This window comes from Pholis gunnellus (genome assembly GCF_910591455.1).
Source record: "Pholis gunnellus genome assembly, chromosome: 19".
NCBI lineage: Eukaryota > Metazoa > Chordata > Actinopteri > Perciformes > Pholidae > Pholis > Pholis gunnellus.
In genome coordinates this window covers 3,550,632-3,573,296 of record NC_136546.1, presented here as the reverse complement: position 1 = coordinate 3,573,296, position 22,665 = coordinate 3,550,632, and the positions used below count along the sequence as shown (strand labels likewise).

Below are 22,665 nucleotides of genomic sequence, written 5' to 3'. Positions count from 1 at the left end.
GCTAGCTTGTTTACTTGCACTGTAGAAGGTGACGCTTAACATAACATGGAGGAAGCACATGACACAACTATCCTTGCAAAACTAGTAAGAGTCGGTCCAGCAAAGGGAAAAACAAAGTAAAGCTGCTGCTTTTCATTATTCTTTTACCACTTTTACCTCAATGACATATTGAAATTTCAATGGCCCCTCCTCCACTTACTACCCCCCAACTTCTGGCCCCCCTTGCTCGGACCATGTCCATCTTTAAGAGTGAACTTTCATGTAGATCTCAACTACACACCAGCACAGTTTCATGACTTTATCTTGCATGGTTGCGACGCTATCACAGTAATGAAATCTGTCCACAGACAGACGGACTTAAACTTTCGGCATTACAGTTGTATTACAACGGAGCAAAGTTGCAAACGCAAGTGGGTGGAAATTGGGGACCCGCCCTTTCTGGAGAATTACTGAGCGTCAAGACGCCACCGAGTGTCGGACATTTAGAACAATTAACAATGAACAGTGGCCAGTTTGCAGTAGGCATTATAACCGTTCTGAAGAAAAAAAAAACGTTATATTGTAGGTCGTAGCAGTCTGTTGAAAGTCATCACTCTCATGTAACTCCATTGTGCTCCAAGTGCGGAGCTGAAAGCAGCAGGTGGTTAGCATAGCATAATAACTGGTAGCAGGGGAAAATGGTTAGCTACTAGTTGCAGCAAGCAACTCTCCATAAAACTTTACTTTTAAGAATGTATTAAAAAAAATCAAGATAAGTGTTGATTTGTGAGCTTTACATTTTTTATACTGTTATATTATAAAATATTATTTGTTAGCTTTTAACACGGCTTGCCGTTTCCAGACTTTACGCTAAGATAAGCTAATTGCCCCCTCTCTCCAGCATCATACTTAACACACAGGCACACGAGAGTGGTATCAATCTTCTTATCGAACTGTAGGCAAGAAAGCGATGCAATTTCTGGCTCAAGAAACCAACAATAAATAGATAAAAGAAAACGGTCCCTGAATCAACCACAGTTGTTCTTTAAAGAATGGCATTCCATTCATTCAAAGAAACAAACTGGTATCAATGCATACTGAACGGTTTTGCAAGTAAAGTGCACTGTACATAGGTCTCGGTTCCACTGATTAGCGTCACGCTACGTCTCCTTGTGTGCAGTTTAACTGCTGATGAGAGCTTTTTGAGATATATTAACAAGCAACAGGTGAAGGAGTACAAAAGACAACAGCCTGTACAAACAGTAAAAATACAACTTTGAGCTTGACGGTTACACCCAAACCTGTTTTGACATGACTATCGTCAGGTTGATTTCTTTTTTCTTTTTTTCTGCAATTTGGGTTTAAAAACATTGTCGAAAATATATTTTACTTTTCGTAGCAATTTCACACTTTTGTAAGAATTAGATTCACGAAAGGTTATAGCTTTAGATGTGACTCGACTTTGGTTGGAAACCTTTTCGCATCTCAGTCGAGCCGTATTATGAGAACAACGCTGTAGTAAGTCAGTCAGCAACATGAGTGTTTTCACAGACATTGTTGTCTGTAATACTGAAAATAAAGTCAAGAAGCTCACACAACACGCCACCTGTATGTTGTAACCACTGAAAAAACAACACAACTCCACAGATTAAGCACAACCTTGTGGGGAAGATGTGTTTCTAAAGAAGTGTGGGTGGGGGGGAGCTGTGGGAGCCATGTCACAAGGGGGATCCAGCGTGGGTGTAAAAACAAGCTGCGAGACTCAGGACCCACTGGGAAACAAAGGTGAGCTGTTGTTGATATCATAGCGGGGGACAGGCAGTGTGTGATTGGGCGAGTGTAGGGCACAAGAGGGGCAGGGGACACGGCAAACCGTCCGATGTAGGAAAGGTAAGAGGGTCACGCAGACTAAAGTGTCTGTCTCACATCTCGATGTGAGCTTCTTTGGCTGATGTATTGTCCTTTAACGAGCCAGAGATGGTGTAGAACCTGCAGGGACATAGAAACAAGAACGTCGGTAAGACAAAAAGCCATGCAAACTGTGTCGACATCCTGTTTTTGTAGGCTGCCGATGCCTCAGAATAACATTCCAAATGTGGGCAAAGACACATTTAGGCGAGGGAAAAGTGATATGAAGATTTTCTGAGGGGTCCATTGACCTCTGACCTCAAGATATGTGAATGAAAATGGGTTCTATGACATTCTTGGAATTGCATAAATTGGGTTTCAAATGAGCCCAATTGTATTCCTGTGTGGTCATGTTATTCCCCATAATAGCCATTTAATTGTAGTAAGACCATTTTTTAAACTTGACCTCACTGTATAAAGTGAACTGCTGTGACCTCTAGGATAATCCCAGCCTCATGAAACTGTACAACCACAATCTAGAGACCTAGGGCCTCCAGAGGATGTATGGCTTGACTAAGTAAATTGACAATAAGGGGGTTTCCTCAACAGAGGTGCTCGCCGTCCAATTGCCGGAAAAATGTAATCCTTGAAGAAATCTCCAAACGTCGAAGGTGTTTGATACCAAATCACAGCATGGATCTTTCTACGGTGTTCCTCAAGGTCTTGGTGTCTTAATGCATTATTTTGGAGAGATTTCTGATTATTTTCATCTATTCTCGAGTTGTAAAAAATGGTTACATTTATCACCAAATATGTGTAACAAATGGTAGCAACCAAAAAAACGTATAAAACACAAGTGAGCAACAGAATGACCGTCATATACTTCCATCATAATGTTCTAAGCCCTTTTATACTTCATCTTAATAATAACTAGAATAACTTGACACACACTGCTGATCTGCCTCTCTACTTAATCCTTAGGTTTCCAGTTTTCAGATGTACAGCACTCAAAAAGACAAAAACAGGTCTATCTGGGTCTCAAAACAAAGAACATTAGTTCTTTAAGTTAATTCTTTTACTGGTGTATGAAGTGTCTGATCTAAAGCATAACAATTAAGGTTGAATGTTTCCTCGTAATTCTCCACAAAATCTGTTCCCATTTCCTGGGGAAAATACCTGCAGGATGCTGAGATGTTTAGCTTGTGTGTGTTTGTGCGTAAATTTAGCCAATTTTAGCAGAAAAACAGTATGAGGTTTCAGGTTATATTGGCTGCGATGTACACTTGAATGAATATGTCTGGTAGTCAGCTGGTAGCCACACAACTAGTGAATGAGCCAGTGACTACCAACAGTGTCACAGGAATAAAGACTGTACAGTAAAACACACTCTATTTACCTTGACTTTCTACAATGCCTACGTTTCTTCAGGCCCTTATAACAGGAGGATTTCGTGCAGGAATTCTTCAAGTCCAGCACCTGGTAGATGATGGGGTTGTACATGGCCGAGGATTTGGCCAGCAGCGTGGGAATGACAGACACAGGGATGGGCACGGAGTCTGGATCACCAAATGCCGACACCACTGACACCACTGCATAAGGGATCCAGGCTATCAAGAAGCCTGCACAGATCAGCATTGCCACCTGTGAGGGGACACAAAGCAATAATCAGACCACTTATTTGTACTTAGCACAATTCCTCTATGAGTATGCTAAAATGTCTTCTTTTCTCTTTGTCCAGCTCTTTTTCTTTACCAGTACCTTCCCTCCAACCTCTCACCCACCTTTGTGAGTTTCATCTCGAGGTTGTGGGAGTTTTTGATGCGGGCGTCAAAGTTTGAAATCTCCTTTGCAGACGACTTGACCTTGAAGATAATCATGACATAGGAGAAGATGATGATGCCCGCGGGGAGGACGAGACAGAAGAACAGGATGGCCATGACGAAGCACTGGCCGGACACGGAGGCCTGTGCCAGCCACCAATCCAACGTGCAGGAGGTCCCGAAGGGCTCCGGGGCGTAGTTTCCCCAGCCGACCAGGGGCATGGTGGCCCAGAAAGCTGCATACACCCACACAAAGGCCAGGCACAGAAAGGCGTGGTGGCGTTTCAGCCACGTGCCTAAGAGAGAAGAAAAAGACGATGGACAAGTGGTGAGAGAGATGTTAGACACTTAATTGGCAAACTCAAATTACATCTGTTAAAAACAGCGTTTGCTCAGCTTCAATTAGGCTGGTTGACAAAGTGCAAACCATTTCTGACATTTTTGAAAGGCACTTTAAAGGAAACTGACCCTGGTTTAAGTTGTGTGTGCCTGCTTTCTGTTGCTTTCTTGAGTGCAGCTGCATGACCATGTTGTGTCCCTGAACTATAAACTATTTCAGCAAACTCAAACTGAAGTCAAACTGAAATTAAAATGTATTTTAAGTGATTGTAATTAGCAAAATGTAATTTCAATACCAATGGTCACACAATGTGGGACGCACGAAAAATATGTGCAAGACCTGGATAAAGGCTCTCAGCAGGCGTTGACATAATATGCACGGAAAGTAAGGTCTGCTGGTAATCAATGCTCATGTTAGCAAGCTAAGCTAACTTGCCTCCACTTACCGAGTAGAAACACTTTAGCCCACCCTGCTAGCTTACTATGATCTTCCCAAATGTTGAATGTAAAGGAACAGACGGCTTTAAATCGCTAAATGTTTGTGGTTAAAGCTATGAATTCACTGTACGCCATTCCTGTTTAACATAAGCGTAACATTTGCAACCCACAATTCATGTCCAGGGCCACTCATAGGGGATTCAGGCGACACCCATGGGCTGTAGGATGTTCCAGGATTAATTTAATTCTAATTTGTGATTACAAATCATTTTATTAGGGAGTATAACAATTTCACAATATCTAAGAATTAATATTCCAGTCGTGGGTTTGGGTCTACGTTGTGACAAATACAAATTTGTATTTAAATCAAAAAGGGTGGGTGTACATAGAATTCAAATGTTTAGGCGAACCTGTAATAAGATATCCCGACGTACCGTATCTGAGATGGCAGATCTTGAGGTACCGGTCCAGACTGACCACGGTCATAGTGATGAGGCTCCCACAACCGAAGAAGAAGCCCGCCCAGCCGTAGAAACGACAACCCTCCCAGCCGAACAACCAGCGGTGGGCAAAACTAGATACAACGAAAAAGGGCTTTCCTGTCACTGAAGGGGGGGGGGGATAAAAGAACGACATGCGTGAAACAGGAATGGGAAGGTTAGAAAAGAGGATGGGAGTTGGTGGAAATGGGGTTGGAGAAAGAGTGGAAGGGAAAGACAGAGAAAGGAGAAAAACAGAGTGAACAGATCAGAATTAGATGATAAGATTAAATGATTATTCACTACCACTCACCAGCTACACAACTGTTTCCACAACACAGATCAAGACTGTTACTTCAGAATTAATGAGATTTTTAGGTTTTTACTATTGTCTTAAATGTAACTATGCCTAGCCCTTACAGAACTACAACAAAGAATTTAAGCCAGATGCAAAATTGTGTCTTTACAAATTAAGTAATCCACCTTGTCTATTTTTTTCAATCGTTGGAGACAAAGTCAGACAACGTAAATAAATCCATATTTACCAACCATTCCAGTTTTTGATCCGAGATTGATTGAGCCATTTCGTAAATCATTAATACTCAAGTCTTCATAGCAGTCCATCCATCATCAATTGGGACTCCCCTCCCACTCCTCCCATATCACCAACAAGCACAATCGTTTTTCCTGAATCTGCCAACCTCAGTGACCAACGATGACAAAAAAGTCAAACTGAGGTCTGTGTGTTCGAGTGCAGTTGACAAAAGCCCTTTTCTCTCTTTCTCAGTGTATTCAAAGGCAAGCAGGAATACATGTGACAGCTCTTGGTACAACATCCCCAACACAAGGCAATACAAGAAAATACGAGTGATTATTGTAGTAAAGCTTCCACAGACAGTTACAGTCCTGTCTTAAGGTGGGAATGCTGTGGTAACTGTGGTATTTTCATGGGACTTTACCTTGGGAATACCCTTCCGACACAACAAAGATTTAGGTGTTCAGCTCCTTACTGCAGCGAACCCAAGTGACTCCCTGATTGTTGTGGTGTGTATCAGATGCGGACCCTCTTCCTAGAAAGCTGGACATGCCGAGGGCCATGTGGCATCCTGAGCCCGAGTGGCATAAAAGGGATAAACATCAAAAACCTCTCAAGGCAAGTTTGCATAATAATGAGCCAATGAGGTGATGAGCCAAATGTATTCTTGGAATCGTGGAATACCCAGCGGGGCATTCCACGATGTAATTGGCCTCGCTCACATGTTCGGAGGCCAATTGAAATTCACGGATTCTGAGTAATGGCAATAACAGCATGGAAGCTCTCAGCTCTACAAATCAGGCGATTATAATGGTGATTACCATTGTTATTTGTCTTCCAGCTCATGTGGGAAGGACCACTGTGTAAATGGAGATGTACAGAGTTGAAATTTGGCATCGGAGCCCCCTCACTCCCAAAAAGCGTGCACAGTTTGTTTGGGGAGTGACTAACTTGGGGTAAACTTCCTCCATACTTTACTTCCTAGTGCTCCATTTCCTAGGAGTCTTCTTTTACATGTATTCAATACCACTGCCTGGTACATTATGGGGAAAAAAGCATCCAGACAGCTTGTCTGCGAACGGTGTACTTAGATTGAATTAAGGGAAAAAATATGTCCCTTTTTAAAAAGCAAATCCAAAATTCTTTTACATACACTCTGCCACTTGAGATTGATTTGTTAGAGGAATGGTTCCTTTTTTTGTAATCTCTTTAAACAGATTCTGCGTTCCTTTGCAACAGGACTAGATTTTGTCAACAGAAGGTTTTTGTTAAAGGGGAAAGGTGACTTGTCTCCAAACCAGATGAGGATCCATCCTCTAGGGGTCATCAGTTTGAAATCATAACTGACACAAGTGTTGGTCCAGTGAGAACATTTACCTGGTGGTAGTGCTTAAGAGCAGTCACCACAACACATCCTTTGGGAACTATGAATATTCATACTAAATGTCATGGTGATCTGGCCAGTAGATGTCAGGACAACTTGCTCCCGGATCAAAGTGTTAGACGAACACACAGCAAAATCAATCAGTTGAATGAATGTATCTTTAGGTTCCGCGGGGCAAAAAACTAATTCCAATCATGGAGATTGTTCATAAAGGTAATGCATTTGACTCTTGATCCGGCTGTCTGTTCAGGATTTGTTCTGTGCACTTCCGGATGAGATGGGGTTGTTGTCAGCTACAACTATCAATATAACTTGTACTTATTCTTATCAGCGTTTTGGTCTTGAAAAAGACTGCAAAATATATTTGAGATACAATTGCCAGTTTGAGACGCTTTAATATAATTTAGTATATTATAATTTTCAAGATGATCAGGAGGAGCCCTCCATGTCCTTGTAAGCCCTCCTAAAAGGCTTAGAGAGAGAACAGGTGAGAACAGAAACCAGGAGAGGATTAGTGAGGATTAAAGCACTGAGGATGACATGAAGTGTTATGCAAGGTAAAAAATACATGTGGCTACACAATTTGAGTTGAATAACATCAAAATAAAAAAATCTTTACTCATTTTTAAAATCCTAAGATAATTCATTTTATAAATGAATGCTGCAGACGGCAGCCGCTCAACTGGCAGCAATGTTATCTCTCGTCAACCTCACGTGTCTGGCAACATTATGGAAAGAACCCTAAAGAGAAATAAAACCTCTTTTCTTTACCTTTACACCAATTTAACCAATTGTTGACCCAATTTCACCAATTGTTGACCCAATTTCACCAATTGTTGACCCAATTTCACCAATTGTTGTCCCCATTAGTCACTTAATTAAACATAAAAATATGGGGAAATAGGGTCCAGGTTGAAGAACACAGACGTTACAGACTGCTACAAGTCCTGTGCCGAAGTGTCCCTGAGCAAGACACTGAACCCCTAACTGCTCTCTGGGCGCTTCTCAGCAGCCCACTGCTCCCAATAAGCTAGGGATGGGTTAAATGCAGAGGTTACATTTCATGTGTATATGTATATGATGACTCTAATAATATTTCGGGTTTTTTTAAATTTCGTTACCTTTTTAAAAAACTGTAGTTGAAGTAGCTTGATGAAAGAAAGGCTGCCATTGCGCTGCAGCAATGAGAGCAAATGGTGGTGTTTTCACAAAGGGCAATGTGTTAATAATTCTAAGATAACATGAATGTACAGCATGGGCAAGGTTCTGGGTGCCATTCATGGAATGGTTTCCATGTGCTATGAAAACCTCAATGGGACCTAGAAGCTGAGAGATGAAATGTGAAAGAATTAATGATGAAGGACATTTTGCTCAGTTACTCCAAAGCTTTCCTGCTGGACTCAGACTCCAGCATCTGCTGGTCCAAAGAGACTGTGTAAGCAGACCATCTCATCATCTCACACGAAAAGATCAGCCTTTAGAATAACAAGCACTCCATATGCAGACGTCAAAGGAATAAGGGTTCCTTGTACAAATATACAGTACATATTTGAGCAGTAGCTCAGTCTGTGGGGACTTCATGGAGCATGGACTGGTAGCTGGAGAGGTGCAAGTTTGACTCCACTGCCGGGAAGCCCTTGAGCAACACACCGGCCCCCCCAAACTGCTCCCCGGGCGCTCTAACGTGACTGTCCACTGCTCCCAATAGCAGGATGGGTCAAAGGCGTGGGCTAAGTTCCCCTTTGTGCTGTGTCTCACAATAAAAGTAGATTTCCATTTCCATTTGAAAATAAATATGCCCTCTTTGATATGAGAGCCTTGTTGTTACAGCAAAAAGACACTACAAAGATGGAGAGTGCTATGAAAATGATGTTTGCCAATGAAGAATTTGACTACATACAAGTGCGAGGAGAATAAAAGAAAGAGACAAAAGAAGACATGAAAGCATTTATAGAAAAAGAGAAACGAGCTTTCAATCATTTATCAGGAAATGCTTTAGTAGCTACAGTTAGTCGTAGGTGGCTTGAAAAAGGTCGTGTGACCTCACAGAAGCAAGTCTTATCCTCCTACGATTCCGAATCAATTCACAAATGTCTTTAATAACGTTATCAAGCAGAGGACTGTGAAAAATGCCCATATGAATGCAGTTGAAGCTGCATACGCCCACACACATTTCTCTGTATCTTCCTGTTCTGTTAGACAGTTGTGTTTTACATTGCATGTCAGTGGTGGAAGGGCCTGAAAATAGTGACGCCCTCTCAATTTATTCAATAGAGAAATGGTCTTGAATAGATTCCGAATCCAACCATGACTACGAAAATCCAAATGTAATTGTGAAATTCCCTAAGATTCCCCTGACGGCTTACAAACGATGTATTTTGTACACATGAATGCGGATGTCCATGTTCCCATCTTTTATCATGCGTCTGTCTCTGAAAGACACAATGTCAATGGCGTTCTATGCACATATTGATGACCATCACAGTCGCCAGTATCCAAAGGGATATCCCCCTGTGTGAGTAGACATGGTTGAAATGAAAGAGTAGCCATTAAGATACAACATCGATCAAATGCCATCATACAGATGATATACTGGGCACAAACATCCACATAGCAGATCATGCATCAGTGTTTCTTGCAGATAGCAGCTGCAGTGAAGCATTAGTCAGTGTATTCGGGGTGGGCGATATGACCTCGAGTTTATACCATTATATTTTTTACTATTTTTGCCGTGATGGTATTCTATCACGGTATTTGAGAAGTTAAATATTTTCATTGGATTTTCAACCTTCCGTTGGTCCTTGAACACATGATGTGTGAGAAACACCTCCGTCAGGAAAAGTAAGTGTGATGTCGCATCAAAACAGGAAATTCTGATTTCCTCAGCGCAACTGGGAAGCCATGAGTGACACAAACTCTGTCTGAACTGCGGGCTGCTGAACACAGAGCAGAACGCAGAGGCCAGGAGAGGCTGTAGAGTGTAAATAGTTCAATACGTTGATCTGCAAAGATAGACGGTGAAAATGATCGGTTGGCTGCTGGTAGCCTGTACGTAACCTTAGACCAGGGGTCACTAATAGGCGGACCGCGGTCCAGATCTGGACCCAGACGCCGCTGTATCCGGACCCTGGACCTAAAACCGATAGATAAATGAGAATTATTAACTTTTAATGGAGCACTTCTATTTTAACCGGCGCAGCTTTTCCAGCCTTTACGGCACTCGTTCAGCGGTCCAGGAAACACACCGACCAATGCGTTGTTTAATCACTTCAGGTCATGCTGCTGAGCCAATCACATATGTCTATTCCGAGTTTCCCTACGCGAGTGAGATTTACACACACGAGGGAGAGACGAGGAAAGAGAACGAAGAGTAGGAATATTATGCGAGAGAAGTTATTTCACACGACGTTCTCCAAAAAGAGAAAAACGTTCAGAGAGACCAGAACCTTTATCCAAGAATGGACAGACTGTTACAGGTTCATTCTTCCCCCGGCAGTTTAAAACCAGTATGTCTCACATGTTCAGAGACCGTGACGATTATTAAAAGAAACAACATGAAGCGTCACTACGAGACAAAGCACAACTCTTTTGAGCAAACGTACCCACTCACATCCCAAATGAAGTCACAGATAATAAACAATGTAAGAAGCCAATATGATCAGAATCCTAACACATGAATTCACTGTCTTACAATGATGTTACCAGAGAGAATCGAGCTGAAACAAGTGGTTTATTAACCACAGATAAAGTCCATGCACACTAATGTATCTTTTAAGAAGATATATAAATATAATATGTTTTTTTGGTTGACGTCACTTCACCCTGAATGAACTGAATTTAAAGCTGCAGGACAATTCAGTTCAATTCATTTTTCTGTATTTTATTTTAAGATGCACATTTTTCAAAAGCTTTCTGTTATGGCATTTATTCTTGAATGACCCTTGCATGAGGAAAGTCTCTAACTTTACCTTGTTGAAATTGTAATGAATACCTCTGCCTTAGACAGTATAAATGTGTGGAAGCGAGGTAGTTTATAGAGTGTTGTATCTCCCTCAACTTTGTGTGTGTGCTATAACAAAAATGTGTGTGTGTTCATCAGGGTAAAGACGGTATTACAAAAAAAATACAGATTGATTAATCAAAGGATGAAAGAGTTGCTTTTATATTTCTAAAGCTGTTTAACTTTCTTTGAAAGGATAGAATTGAATGAAATGAAATCGCGGGTGGTCAAATTTGCCTTTGTGCTTCCAATCAAGTCCTCAAGGTAAAGCTCGCCCCAGAATGCTCTGGCTGAGTCAGGTCATCGTGACAAGATGTTCCGACCTTTGATGCCAGCACACAGCTGGTGTGGTGACCCACTTTGGAATGAAACTCTTTACTTATTCTCAACGTGCCATCACAAGGGTTTGTTTAAAAACACTTACTTCGAGCCAAGGACTGCTGCGTGTGGCCACGGGGCAAACACATGGGCTGATAACCGGACCGCGCTTCCCGAACACAAACGGTCTCTGTTGGCTTGACTGTACACTGGTGCACGCCAACACCAGACTCCATACGGACCAGATATACAACGTTGGGTCAGAGATCAACGAATGGACTGATGCTTTAAAGACATTTACAGAAGAAATGCTCTCGGGGTCATAACGTGGATTTATAGGCAGCTTGCACCTTTCGTTGTTTTGCTGTGTCCCAATTCCACAAAAAAGAAAGCCCCAGAGGGCTCGTCTTTGTCATGTTTTTACTTGACAGGGAACAAGTGAATGCAGAAACTCACTTGACCTTGATCGACCTCAAATCATCCGCGTCTCATGGTTACTGCAGCTGCGCTCGCATTGTATTGGAAAAAGCCCAAAGAACAAAATGTCTCATTAGTTGACCTCCGCTTTTCGTTAAACTCAATGGAACTCATTTATTCTCGAAACAAGCTACAGAAGAGAGAGCTGAGCCGGAAGGCAAAGCTCTCAATTTACTGGTCGGTCTACGTTCCTACCCTCACCTATGGTCACGAACTCTGGGTCGTGACCGAAAGGACAAGGTCGCGGGTACAAGCGGCCGAAATGAGTTTCCTCCGTAGGGTGGCCGGGCTCAGCCTTAGAGATAGGGTAAGGAGCTCGGACATCAGGAGGGAACTTGGAGTCGAGCCGCTACTCCTTCGCATCGAAAGGAGTCAGCTGAGGTGGTTCGGGCATCTAATCAGGATGCCTCCTGGACGCCTCCCACTGGAGGTTTTCCAGGCACGTCCAACTGGGAGGAGACCCCAGGGAAGACCCAGAAGACGCTGGAGGGATTCTATCTCCCAGCTGGCCTGGGAACGCCTCGGGATCCCCCAGTATGAGCTGGAAAATGTTGCAGGCGAGAGGGAAGTCTGGGTCAGCCTGCTTGGCCTGCTGCCACCTCGACCCGACCCCGGATAAGCGGAGGAAAATGGATGGATGGATGGACAAGCTACAGCAAACATTGAATAAAGGTTCACCGATGTTAGCATCAGGGGTCAGCTGTTGTGGCCTCTCTAGTAACTGTTGGTTTACTGCAGTGTTTATGAAAAGAAAAGGTCTGCCTCATCTGCTAAGACGATTTGAGAGAAACCATATGATTTATGTCAGCACACTGTCGTTTCCATTCCGTCTACCGGTTGATTTGTGGCTGCCCTTGCAGTTACGGCTCATGAATGAAAGATTCTATACAAAATGTTTGCTTGTTAACACGCGTATTAAAACATTATCCAACATTGTTTTTCCTGAAAAATAGAGGGGCGGCAAATCCTTCCTCCCACGCATGACCATGTTTTATTTAGAGGGTCCATTGTCAATGTGTTTTTGAAAGAAAGAGAGTGAGCAATAACTTCTGGATACATTTCCATGAAATTTGACATAATAAATAAATAAATTATGAATTTGACATATATTAGCCTTGATAAGCTCCTAAATCAGGGGTGGCCAACCAGTCAGAGACCAAGAGCCACATTTTTTACTGTGTTACCGCAAAGAGCCACATCATACACATGGGCACACATGAACATCACCCTATCCCTTCCTCACACACACACATACCTTTGCTCAGCCAGATTTATTGTAAATGTCACACACCAATATGATAATGACAGAAATTGACTCCTAAGACCACAGGCCAGTCATTTTCAACAATGAACATTGTGTACACCAGGGGTCCCCAAACTACGGCCCGCGGGCCGGATGCGGCCCGCCTCCACATTTGGTCCGGCCCCCTGAACAATACCAGAGACGCATTATGTTTTTTTTTCAGTCTGCACAATTAATCGAATTTTAATCAGCCAACCACCAGGGGGCGAACGAGATGAGAGCTGTCATGCGCGCACCCTGTAGAAGTAGAAGAGTAGAAGAAGTAGAAGAGACGGGAGCTTGTATCGCGCACGGCGGTGTTCCGCCCCGATCCGCGTGCACGATGCAACGGTCGCTCACCTGCGAGTGGCACGCGAGTAGCACCCCCCCCCCCCCCCATGATCGGGCCCTAGGTCAAACGATATGTTCAGTGATGTGGCCCTCACAGGAGAAAGTTTGGGGACCCCTGGTGTACACTGTCTCACACAGACAAACTCTCAGTTCAACTAAGTCCACAAACAAAAATATAATAATTTACAATAGTGTTTTTCTTTTACTATGCATGTTACTTCGTGGGACTTCTGGCATTCCTTGCCTTGAACAATCCTCTTCAAATCTGGCTTGTATTCCGTTGTTGCCACTCGAAGCAATTCTTTCACATGGGTGTCAGTCAGAACAGATCGATGCTTTGATTTCACGTGTTTCAGGGTAGAAAACACAGACTCGCAGACGTATGTTGACCCAAACATTGACAGTATCTTAAGCGCAGCCCGTTTGACATTGGGGTATTTTTTCATTGGCACACTTTTCCAGAACTCAATGGTCCCGTCCCTTAAAGCAGGTTTGAGTTGGTCCTCCTCACAAAGATCGATCATTTCCAACTCAGCCGCATCCTCATCTGTGACTAGCGGGGCTTTCAAACAGTCCGTCTCGGCGTTAAATGGGTCGACGAGGAACGTAATCTGTGGCCGCACATGCGCGTTTGACGAAAATACCGTATTTAACTCAAGCGAAGCGAACACGAACATTAAAAAAACACAAATACAAACTTCGATATGAACGTAAGAGCCGCATGAAACCGGGCAAAGAGCCGCATGCGGCTCGCGAGCCGCGGGTTGGCCACCCCTGTCCTAAATTATCATCCGGCGCCATCTGCAAGTCACATTTAGTCACATTAGTCCAACTCTTTGATTTATGAACTAATGAACTCAATCTCAGCCCCACAGTGTGTTAATAAGTTATTTTAGCGTGCCAACACGCTAAACAAACATGGCGAACCACGCTAAATATCAGCATGTTAGCGCCGCCATTGTGAGCATGTTGACAAGCTGACTTTAGCGTTTAGCTCAAAGCACCGCTGTGTGAAGCTTCACAAAGCTATTAGCAATGGCTGTAAACTCTTAGCATTGTTTAAATTGTATACTATTGAGTTGTGATCACAAATCCTACATTTTGGCTCAGCCTCCTCTGGGCGTTCTCTTTTCCGAGGGACACTCCAGCTGTTTCGTGTTGCACTCCCATAAAGTCACATACAGGTGTGAAAAAGATGCAACTTTATTCACAGTATTCACTATGACAACTGCAGTGACCTTTATGTCTACAACCTGTTCATCATGTAGTCGGAAAAAAAGTGAGAGACTACGTTACATAATGTGTTCAGTCAAAGGGAGAGAATAAATATCAAAGTGTGCCTCTCAGGACAAAAGTGTGCGCTGGAAAAAAGAAGTCAATAAGAATGAAAGTCAATACACATGAAATTTAAATTGACCCTGAGGCTGGTATTATGGGTTGGTCAAATTAAATCAGGGAAATCAACCTTTTGAGATGCAATCCTAGATATTCACTAGGTTCCGGGAAATAGAAAAAAACAAAAACAAATTAAAAGATTTCTTATCAAGAGTAGAAAGAAATACGGGAATGGAATTCACTTCACTCCTCTGACATCAAGTGCATGAATAAATGAATATATGAAAATACAGAGAGTAACCGAATAAATTAAGAGAGACTGAAAGAGAAACAAATGGGCTGACTGACTCTTACTGACAATATATTCACGCGTGTTGCATTGGGCCAGTGAGGATTGAAAAGGAATTTTTCAATCCTGAGGAATTTGAAAGAGCTGATGGAAAACATCATCAGAGCCCTATCTTGAAGGGCTTTTTTTCTTCAGATAAAGTAGTATAGAAAAAAGTGGACGCCGGGTCTAAATCATCGTTATTTTATTAGAAATATTTAATGTCTTTCGCTTCAGGTGTGGTTGTTTGTGTTGGTTAGCAGGATTACAATAGGAAAGCTTTTGTAAGATTTTAAATAACTTCATTATTTCGAACAGCAATTACATGAATGACAAAAATCTGGCCCTTGTGTTGTTTTCCCCCCGCTCGTTGACCAAGTAACCCAATCGCCAGAAAAAATGACGCCATTGTACGTTCATGAGATAAGTTTAAAATCCACACCTTTTTTTTGAATGCCAAATGGTCTTATACGTCTCCGTCATTGTTTTGGTACCACAGTAACTACACACAGAAGCCAGTACCTGATATGCCAAAGTCGAAGACGGCTAGATTAACAGTCATGAGCTCAGGAGGCTTCAACTTGGTCTTGCGTTTGATGGTCATATAAATGACATAACCGTTCCCTGTTGCAGACAGGATTCCTGTAAAAGAGAGACAGAGAGAGAGAGAGAGATTAACTTAACTTTGTATTCATATGCATATTTGATAGTTGTGGGAGCTATAACAATAAGCACAGCAACAACACATTATGTAACAACATCGCATTATGTGAACGTGTCAAAGTGTAATACATTTTCACATCATTACCTAATAACACCAGCATTTCAAAATAATCTGCCTCACTTAATGATAAACAGCTTGAAAGCAATGGTTAATACATTTGCCCCAATTTTGTAATATATGATTACATTTTGCAATGTTTGTTTTTTATGTGAATGTAACAATACATGCATTATGTAATAACCAACCAAATAAGATGTCTTAGTTTTGTAGTAGTTTGTGTAGCTTATACTAATCCACTGAACTAATTGTATCTTTTTGTCCAAATGTTACATAATGTGGTTATTACATAATGTGTTACAAGCCGATGCAATTTAGCAGAGAAGTAATGCCACAGAAGAGCATGAACAACGCAGGTACAGGCTCTTATGGATGCATTTAATCAAAAGAGCATTAACCGCCTGAGAGCAAATCTTCACGCTCGGATGAAAACAAAAACGGCATGGTCATGTCACAATCACAATGTACATCATGCTTAGCTCAAGGCACATTCTCAGATTAAATAAAAACCCACTACAACACAAAAAGAGCACAGTATACCCTGCAGACACAGGTGCATTTCATTGTATTCTACATCTGCTCATTCATATTTTCTTGAAAAGGCACACTGTGGAAGCTTACTATGAGCTTTCAGACACCCAATAAAGAGATGTTACAGAGGAAGGCTGTAAATCCTTGCACACATGTTAACGCTTTGATCAAACATGTATTGATATGTTTGATAAGATAAAGGAGATATGCGAGAACACCAGACAACACAGGAAGTCAGGGGTATCAAAGACATGAAAGAAAACACGTTTACAGATAAAAGACGGGCCAGTTGGTTTAGAGGACAGAGAGAAAGTGTGTGCATGATCTCGATATCATGAACCCATCCCACACAATGCCACACACGAGAAGAGACATTTTACCAGTAACTCGACTGCACTACGACTCAAGGGCGTAGGTTTGCACTTGGTACGGTTGGGAATTGTCCTCTCCAATATTTGAGCAAACTTGTTTGCATTGTCTTTGGAGTGAATTACGGGCAGAGGAGCAGAGGAAGAGAGGAGCAGAGGAAGAGAGGAGCAGAGGACAGCTATCAATAAGACAGCCATATGTGGTGGCAAAGATGACTGGAGGTATAATGTGGCGCACCGCAGTGTTTCCATTCACAGCACAGTCGTGTCTCAATAAAGCCACGGGAAGAAAATGACTCTTTTTTGAGACGTAATATAACAAACGGTATCAAAATGTTTCATTTCCCGAGATGATTTCTTTTTGAAAGGCAAAAAAAATCTGGCGGTAGAACAGCTATTCTTGTTTTGTGACTCTAGAAATTGTGTAAATGAAACATGACAAGTAGAAGCTTCAGGCTAGAACATCCACGTCAGGCAGTCAACACGCATTTGCAGTCAACACATTCATGCCATCAAATCCTTACTAAACAGGGGACTATGTACTACGTTATACATGTAAATAAGTAGAAGTACATACTGTAATTTAGCCATAATGAGAAAGAAAAAGGACATAAATATGACATCATGGTTTTATGAACCCTTCACCCCATCCCCCTTCTGCGTTCGCAGCATCTAACGGCCTGACACAGTGAACCGTGGCGGGGCTCGTCTCCTCGAACAACCGAAGTGTAAAATTGTGCTTCGAAAATACAGTGAGTCGAGATGCTTTATGCTACTCGGTAGAAAACACGCAACTATATATATATATATATATATATACACTGTAGTGTGTAACCCTTAAGTGTGACAGGGTAAGAAACAAGAGATTCTCACCCCCATCTCGTCAAATACCGACTCTAGGCTTCAAACTATGACGCTCTAGTTCCCCTTGAGTGATAGTTTTGGAAGTGACAGGGGCGGAAAGGCGGTACTTTGCCCTTTATACCACATCAGTAGCTGAGAGTCTATCAATGACGTGGGTTGGTTTACTTTGAGAGTTAGTTGAAAGTATGGTATCAGTATTGGTATCAGACGCCAAGGGGTCCTGACCAAACTTTGGTATTTGCAGAGTTGGGACGGAGACCATGGTTATAAGTACAAATTATAAATCTAATTGTTATTTGTAATGACAACGAGATTATTTGCATTACCAAACTCACAGAGAACTCTACCTTTTACCGTCTTGAAGCTCTTTTTTTGTTTGTTTCAACCCCAACAATCGAATTTCCTAGAAATGTACTGCCACTCTGATAAACCTGGCTTCCAGCAGCTGCATGCTTGCCTTGTACAGGAACTGGATTCTTGTGACACAAGATGGGGCGAAAATCGCAGGGTTGCCCGATCACACGAAAATCCATTTTCTTCGGCTTCAGGCAATGCGTTTGTGCTCCTTGTGTGGGCTCCTGAAGAGGTTAGCGTAGATGCTGCATTAGCATCAGTTCTTTCACAACCGGAGAGTATTTCTTCATTGAAAGAAGAATAAAGAACGACACTGGGGGCCTGAAAGATGTTTACACTCTACGAACTGGCTTTGGCAAGAGTTTGATTGACAGTTCAGCCAATAACTGTAAAATGGGTTCCATTTTGTGCAACCAGCATCAGATGTGCACATCAAATGTGTTTTTTTGATGAAACTGCACAGTTTCTTCTGCCCATCAACAGGCATGTCGGAGAACAATTGTGAATCTCTCAAAGCTTGCCGCTCTGCTTAGGCTTTATTACTCCCTCAGTCTTTCACCCTTCAAATAACGTGGTAGGCCAAAATGTTTTACATTTCTATTCATAAAAAGCCAACAGGTGGATGTGTGGCTGTGATGAGCAACATGATGTGATAGATATTATTCGGGTTCAAAATTGTTCATGCTGGTTACATTTTGTACCACGCATGTGCACAAATTAATCAAAATGTGGGAGTGATTTAATGAAATGGTTGTGTCTGTACCCCTGTGCCATTCTCTCTCTTTTACCAACAAATGCATGCTCAATGAGAAACATGTAAGATTGTCTAGTAGGCTGATGAGAAATCAGACCCACTAGGTGAAGCTGCCTATCCGGGCCTCGCTAAAGCCAAAGATACATTTTCATACTTTCAGACAATAAAGCTTAATTGTATTGTACTAATACATATTCATTTCACTTTATGGCCACTCCCAGGCTCCGTAACATTGCACTACAAATATTTAGCTGAAGCTTTTATCTAACGTGACTTACAATAAGTGTATTCAACCATGTAGGTACAACCCAGAGAGGGCAAAACTCATCCAAGTAAACTTCATCATATCTGCTGATCGACTTCGAGTGCTTCATCTAGAGGCAAAAGCAGATAGAGAAAGTTTTCTTTCATTTATTTTTCTTAGTCTTTGGGCCAAAGTGAGATTTCAGTTTGCGACAGAAGATGTGTAGAGTTTATGCTGTCCTGATGTTCCTGAGGAATTCACTCTACCATTGTGGGAGTGTATGGTTTGACCATGTCCTGAATGTAGGATGGGCCTGCCTTCACGGCACAATAGGCAAGTACCAGTGTCTTGAATCGGATCGGAGTAGCCACTGGGAGCCAGTGCAGGTTGCGGAGGAGCAAGGTAGTGCGGAGGAAGTTGGGTAGGTCGAAGACCAGCAAGGCTGCTGCATTCTGGATGAGCTGCAGAAGTCGGATGGCACATGCTGGTACACCAGTCAAGAAGGAGTTGCAGTAGAGGACAAGAGCCTGAACCAGAACCTGCACCGCCTCCTAGGTGAGGAAACTACGTTTGCGCTTGAAGTTGTGAAGAAAGAATCTGCAATAGCGGGTTGGTGTGGGTCATGTTGACATCGAAAGACAGCGGGTCACCCAGTGTCACACCGAGATTCTTTGCAGTCTGAGTCAGGGGCACCACGGAGATGCCCTTTCTGGAAGGAAGAGCAGCTCGGTCTTGAAACCAGACTGGTGGGGGTAAAAAAGGTTGTTCTGGAGATATACAGAAAGTTGATAGAAGACAGCACGTTCGAGTGTTTAATAAAAGAAAAGGAAGAACGGAGAGAGGTCTGTAAGGAAGAGTGGGAGAAGAAGAGGTAGATATAGACAGGTGGTGTCCGTGGGGAAAGCAGATAAAGCAAAAGAGGAGCAGAACAGGGAGGGAAGGTTGCGGCGGATAGGGACAGAATGTGTGGAAGAGAGAGTTTTGGGAGTTTGAGAGAGCGGAGTACAGCTTCCGTACAACAGCACTATCAATACGACAATCTGACCACTGAGCAGCTCAGCAACAGATGGGGAAAAATACTTCACTTCTCATTTTCTCACATCCCAGTTTTTCTATCAAAAATAAAGTTAATATTGGCCCGGGGTTAACGATCTAGCTTTCACTCATAAATCCACTGCCCTCTCAGCTGATTTCCATTCACACTTGATCTGGGTACGTCATTGTACGTCATCTTTGTTTTTCCACCACTGAATAAACCTGATTCATTCACATTATTTATGAGGGTACTTGAAATAAAATGGTGAAATAAATCACTGAATAGCACAATGGGCACACTGTGCCTCCAAATAGCCATGCACTCATATGATGCACTGCATCAGGAAAATAAATTCTCTCTGTGGTTTTTAACTGTGGTAATAAACAGCGGATCCTCGAGAGACATCCATGACATGAATCTCCTGATATCATCCACTTTGTTTCACTTGTCCTGTTACTGCTGCTTGTCCTTCTCGCCTCCACCCCGGCCACCTGGACATCTGCTCAGCAGTGTTTCATTTGTTTGAGTTATCAGCATAGCTCAGCCGGACTGCCAGACGCTGCTCTGGATGAATAGGATCCTGGTAGTTGCTCCTCGGCCTGTGCAAATCTATTTAAATCTTTTATTGACAAAGTGCTGCAACTTCTGACGCAAAATAGTCACAGGCCAGTATTTTAGCATTTTACGTGGTGTTTATTCGTCATGATTCTGTTATTCTTAGCCATATGCTTTTTTTATGACAGAGGCTGAGACATTGTTATATTTATCTGTATGTCTAGTTTTTTCAACTGTCTCTAGGCAAGAAAATAGCAGGAAAACAAAACACATGAGGTGAAATAAAGCTGAGTCAGAGAAAACGCAATTTCCAATGAATCTCCTCTAACTGCATTTACAAATATAATGCGTTCTTCCCCATTCTTCCCCATGAAAAGGGAATGAGGCAACTTTCCGTTCTGAACTTATACTGTGTGGTCTCAACCCCCTTAGAACTCCTGCAGACCTGAGGCCACCTCCAGAAGGATTTTTTTGCCGGGAATTGTCATTAATTTGATTTGCTGTTATTACTAAAATGTGCTCTTAAATAACTTAATTTCTGCTATGGAATGCATAATTTGTCTGCACAAATTAACTAAAAGTAATGCTGCAGATAATAGTGCTATGCAACTGTACGTATTGTATATATATCACCATCCAAAATAAAATTAGAACCGAAACTGAATCTTATTTTTGCCGTTGTGTCAAATTTTCCAAATCCTTGTTAATTGTATTCATTTTCTAATAGATCTAGATTTTCCATTTTGTACAAGTAAGATCACTAAAGATTGCTCGAATGCCAAGCCCTGAAATGAAACATTGAACTGCTTCTCAATGGCCTGATGATATTATAGATTTCAAAGAGCAAATAGCTACTTCAAACAGTTATTGCACGTCTCAGAATGTTCTTTTCATCTTACCTTTATCCTTATTGCCTCACAGTGAGATGTTCATGTTCCAACACATGATCGTTAAGCCTGATTGTAACAACACTCAACGTCACTTTTAGTGAAATAAAAACATTTATCAAGAGAAAAGCAATCTTTGCAATCAGACTGACCTATGATGCAGATGTAAAAGGCGGCAATGATATCCGCCTCTCTCGACAGTTTCGAAGCGAAAGGGTCACCATGGAGGAGATAATGGGGGATGTATGAAGGGTGCAGCCACGTCTCGTTCTCCATCAGTGGGGGATGTCCTGTGAATTGGAGGAAAAGAGTGAGACAATGGGGCTGCTTCCTCAAATATAAAAACCTTTCATACACACATACACAGGTATCAGTTTCCAAACTCTTTTTGATTGGGGTTTCCAAAGTGGGACACTGATGTACGTGTGCTTGCACACACACATACACACACACACACACAAACACACACATTGGAATGGCATTTATTTACCATTTCTGTCCCCACGACACATAACTCTTATCTTGTGGTTTCTGACATTTATGTGTTTAATATTGTAATTTAAAAAGATACATAGACTTCCCAATCACAACACAACAGAGTGGGACCATACAAATGTAACATAAATCTTCCGTACTTTCTGTTGTTCCTCAAAAAGAAATTGCACCTCCAGAAGTAGGCTTTGGCTAAATAGAAATGAAAACAAAGAACATTTAATAATACCGTCACAGTGTAAAGGTCAGGTTGGCAGATAGTCAATCATAGTTGAGGATAATGGGGTGGCCAATTAGATTTCAGGGGTGACCCGTGCTGCACATCCCCCTGAAACTTTCCACCATAAATTACAAGTAAACGGCCGCAATAACACAACATCATAGATTTCTTTAGGATGATGAAGACATTAGATATGACAACAAACATTCAAAGCTCCATTTGAAAATCTCAATCAATGAAAAAAAAATAACATTCAATCCAGGGCAAAGTGAAAGTGAAGCCAAAAATTCTAGATCGCCCCCTGGTGGCTGGCTGCAAAAAAGTAAAAGAAACCATGTTAGCCGATGGGATAAGGCCAAACTAAAGTAAATCAAAGTACACATCAATTACACTGTTTTTCTCTCTTGCCACCAAGCTGTGGCTCGTGATTGGTTCCACAGGGTGTATGGGTATAACCTCAATCGAGCAAGATATTAGCTCCTGTATTTTGGCTTCACTTTAGTACAGTGGAAGGACGCATCGTCCACCTGTATCGACAGTCGATGGTGAGGACATGTTCTCAGGGTTAGGTCAGTGTCAGTTATGCTGGTTCAAGAATACCACAAAGGAACTTATCATAGGTTGTTTTTCACACGACATTTTGACATGTCACAGTAGGATATAATC

At 42.1% G+C, this 22,665-nt stretch overlaps 1 protein-coding gene across 1 annotated transcript; it reads right to left on the bottom strand.

Moving 5' to 3' along the window:
* Positions 1-1,873: 1,873 nt before the first annotated feature.
* opn5 (opsin 5) lies at positions 1,874-21,563 on the bottom strand (the record flags this gene model as incomplete). Its single annotated transcript, XM_079179902.1, has 6 exons — positions 1,874-1,968; positions 3,224-3,468; positions 3,609-3,943; positions 4,859-5,029; positions 15,436-15,555; positions 21,440-21,563. 6 exons carry the CDS (start codon positions 21,561-21,563, stop codon positions 1,902-1,904), a joined length of 1,062 nt encoding a protein of 353 aa, XP_079036028.1. The 3' UTR covers positions 1,874-1,901.
* Positions 21,564-22,665: the final 1,102 nt, after the last annotated feature.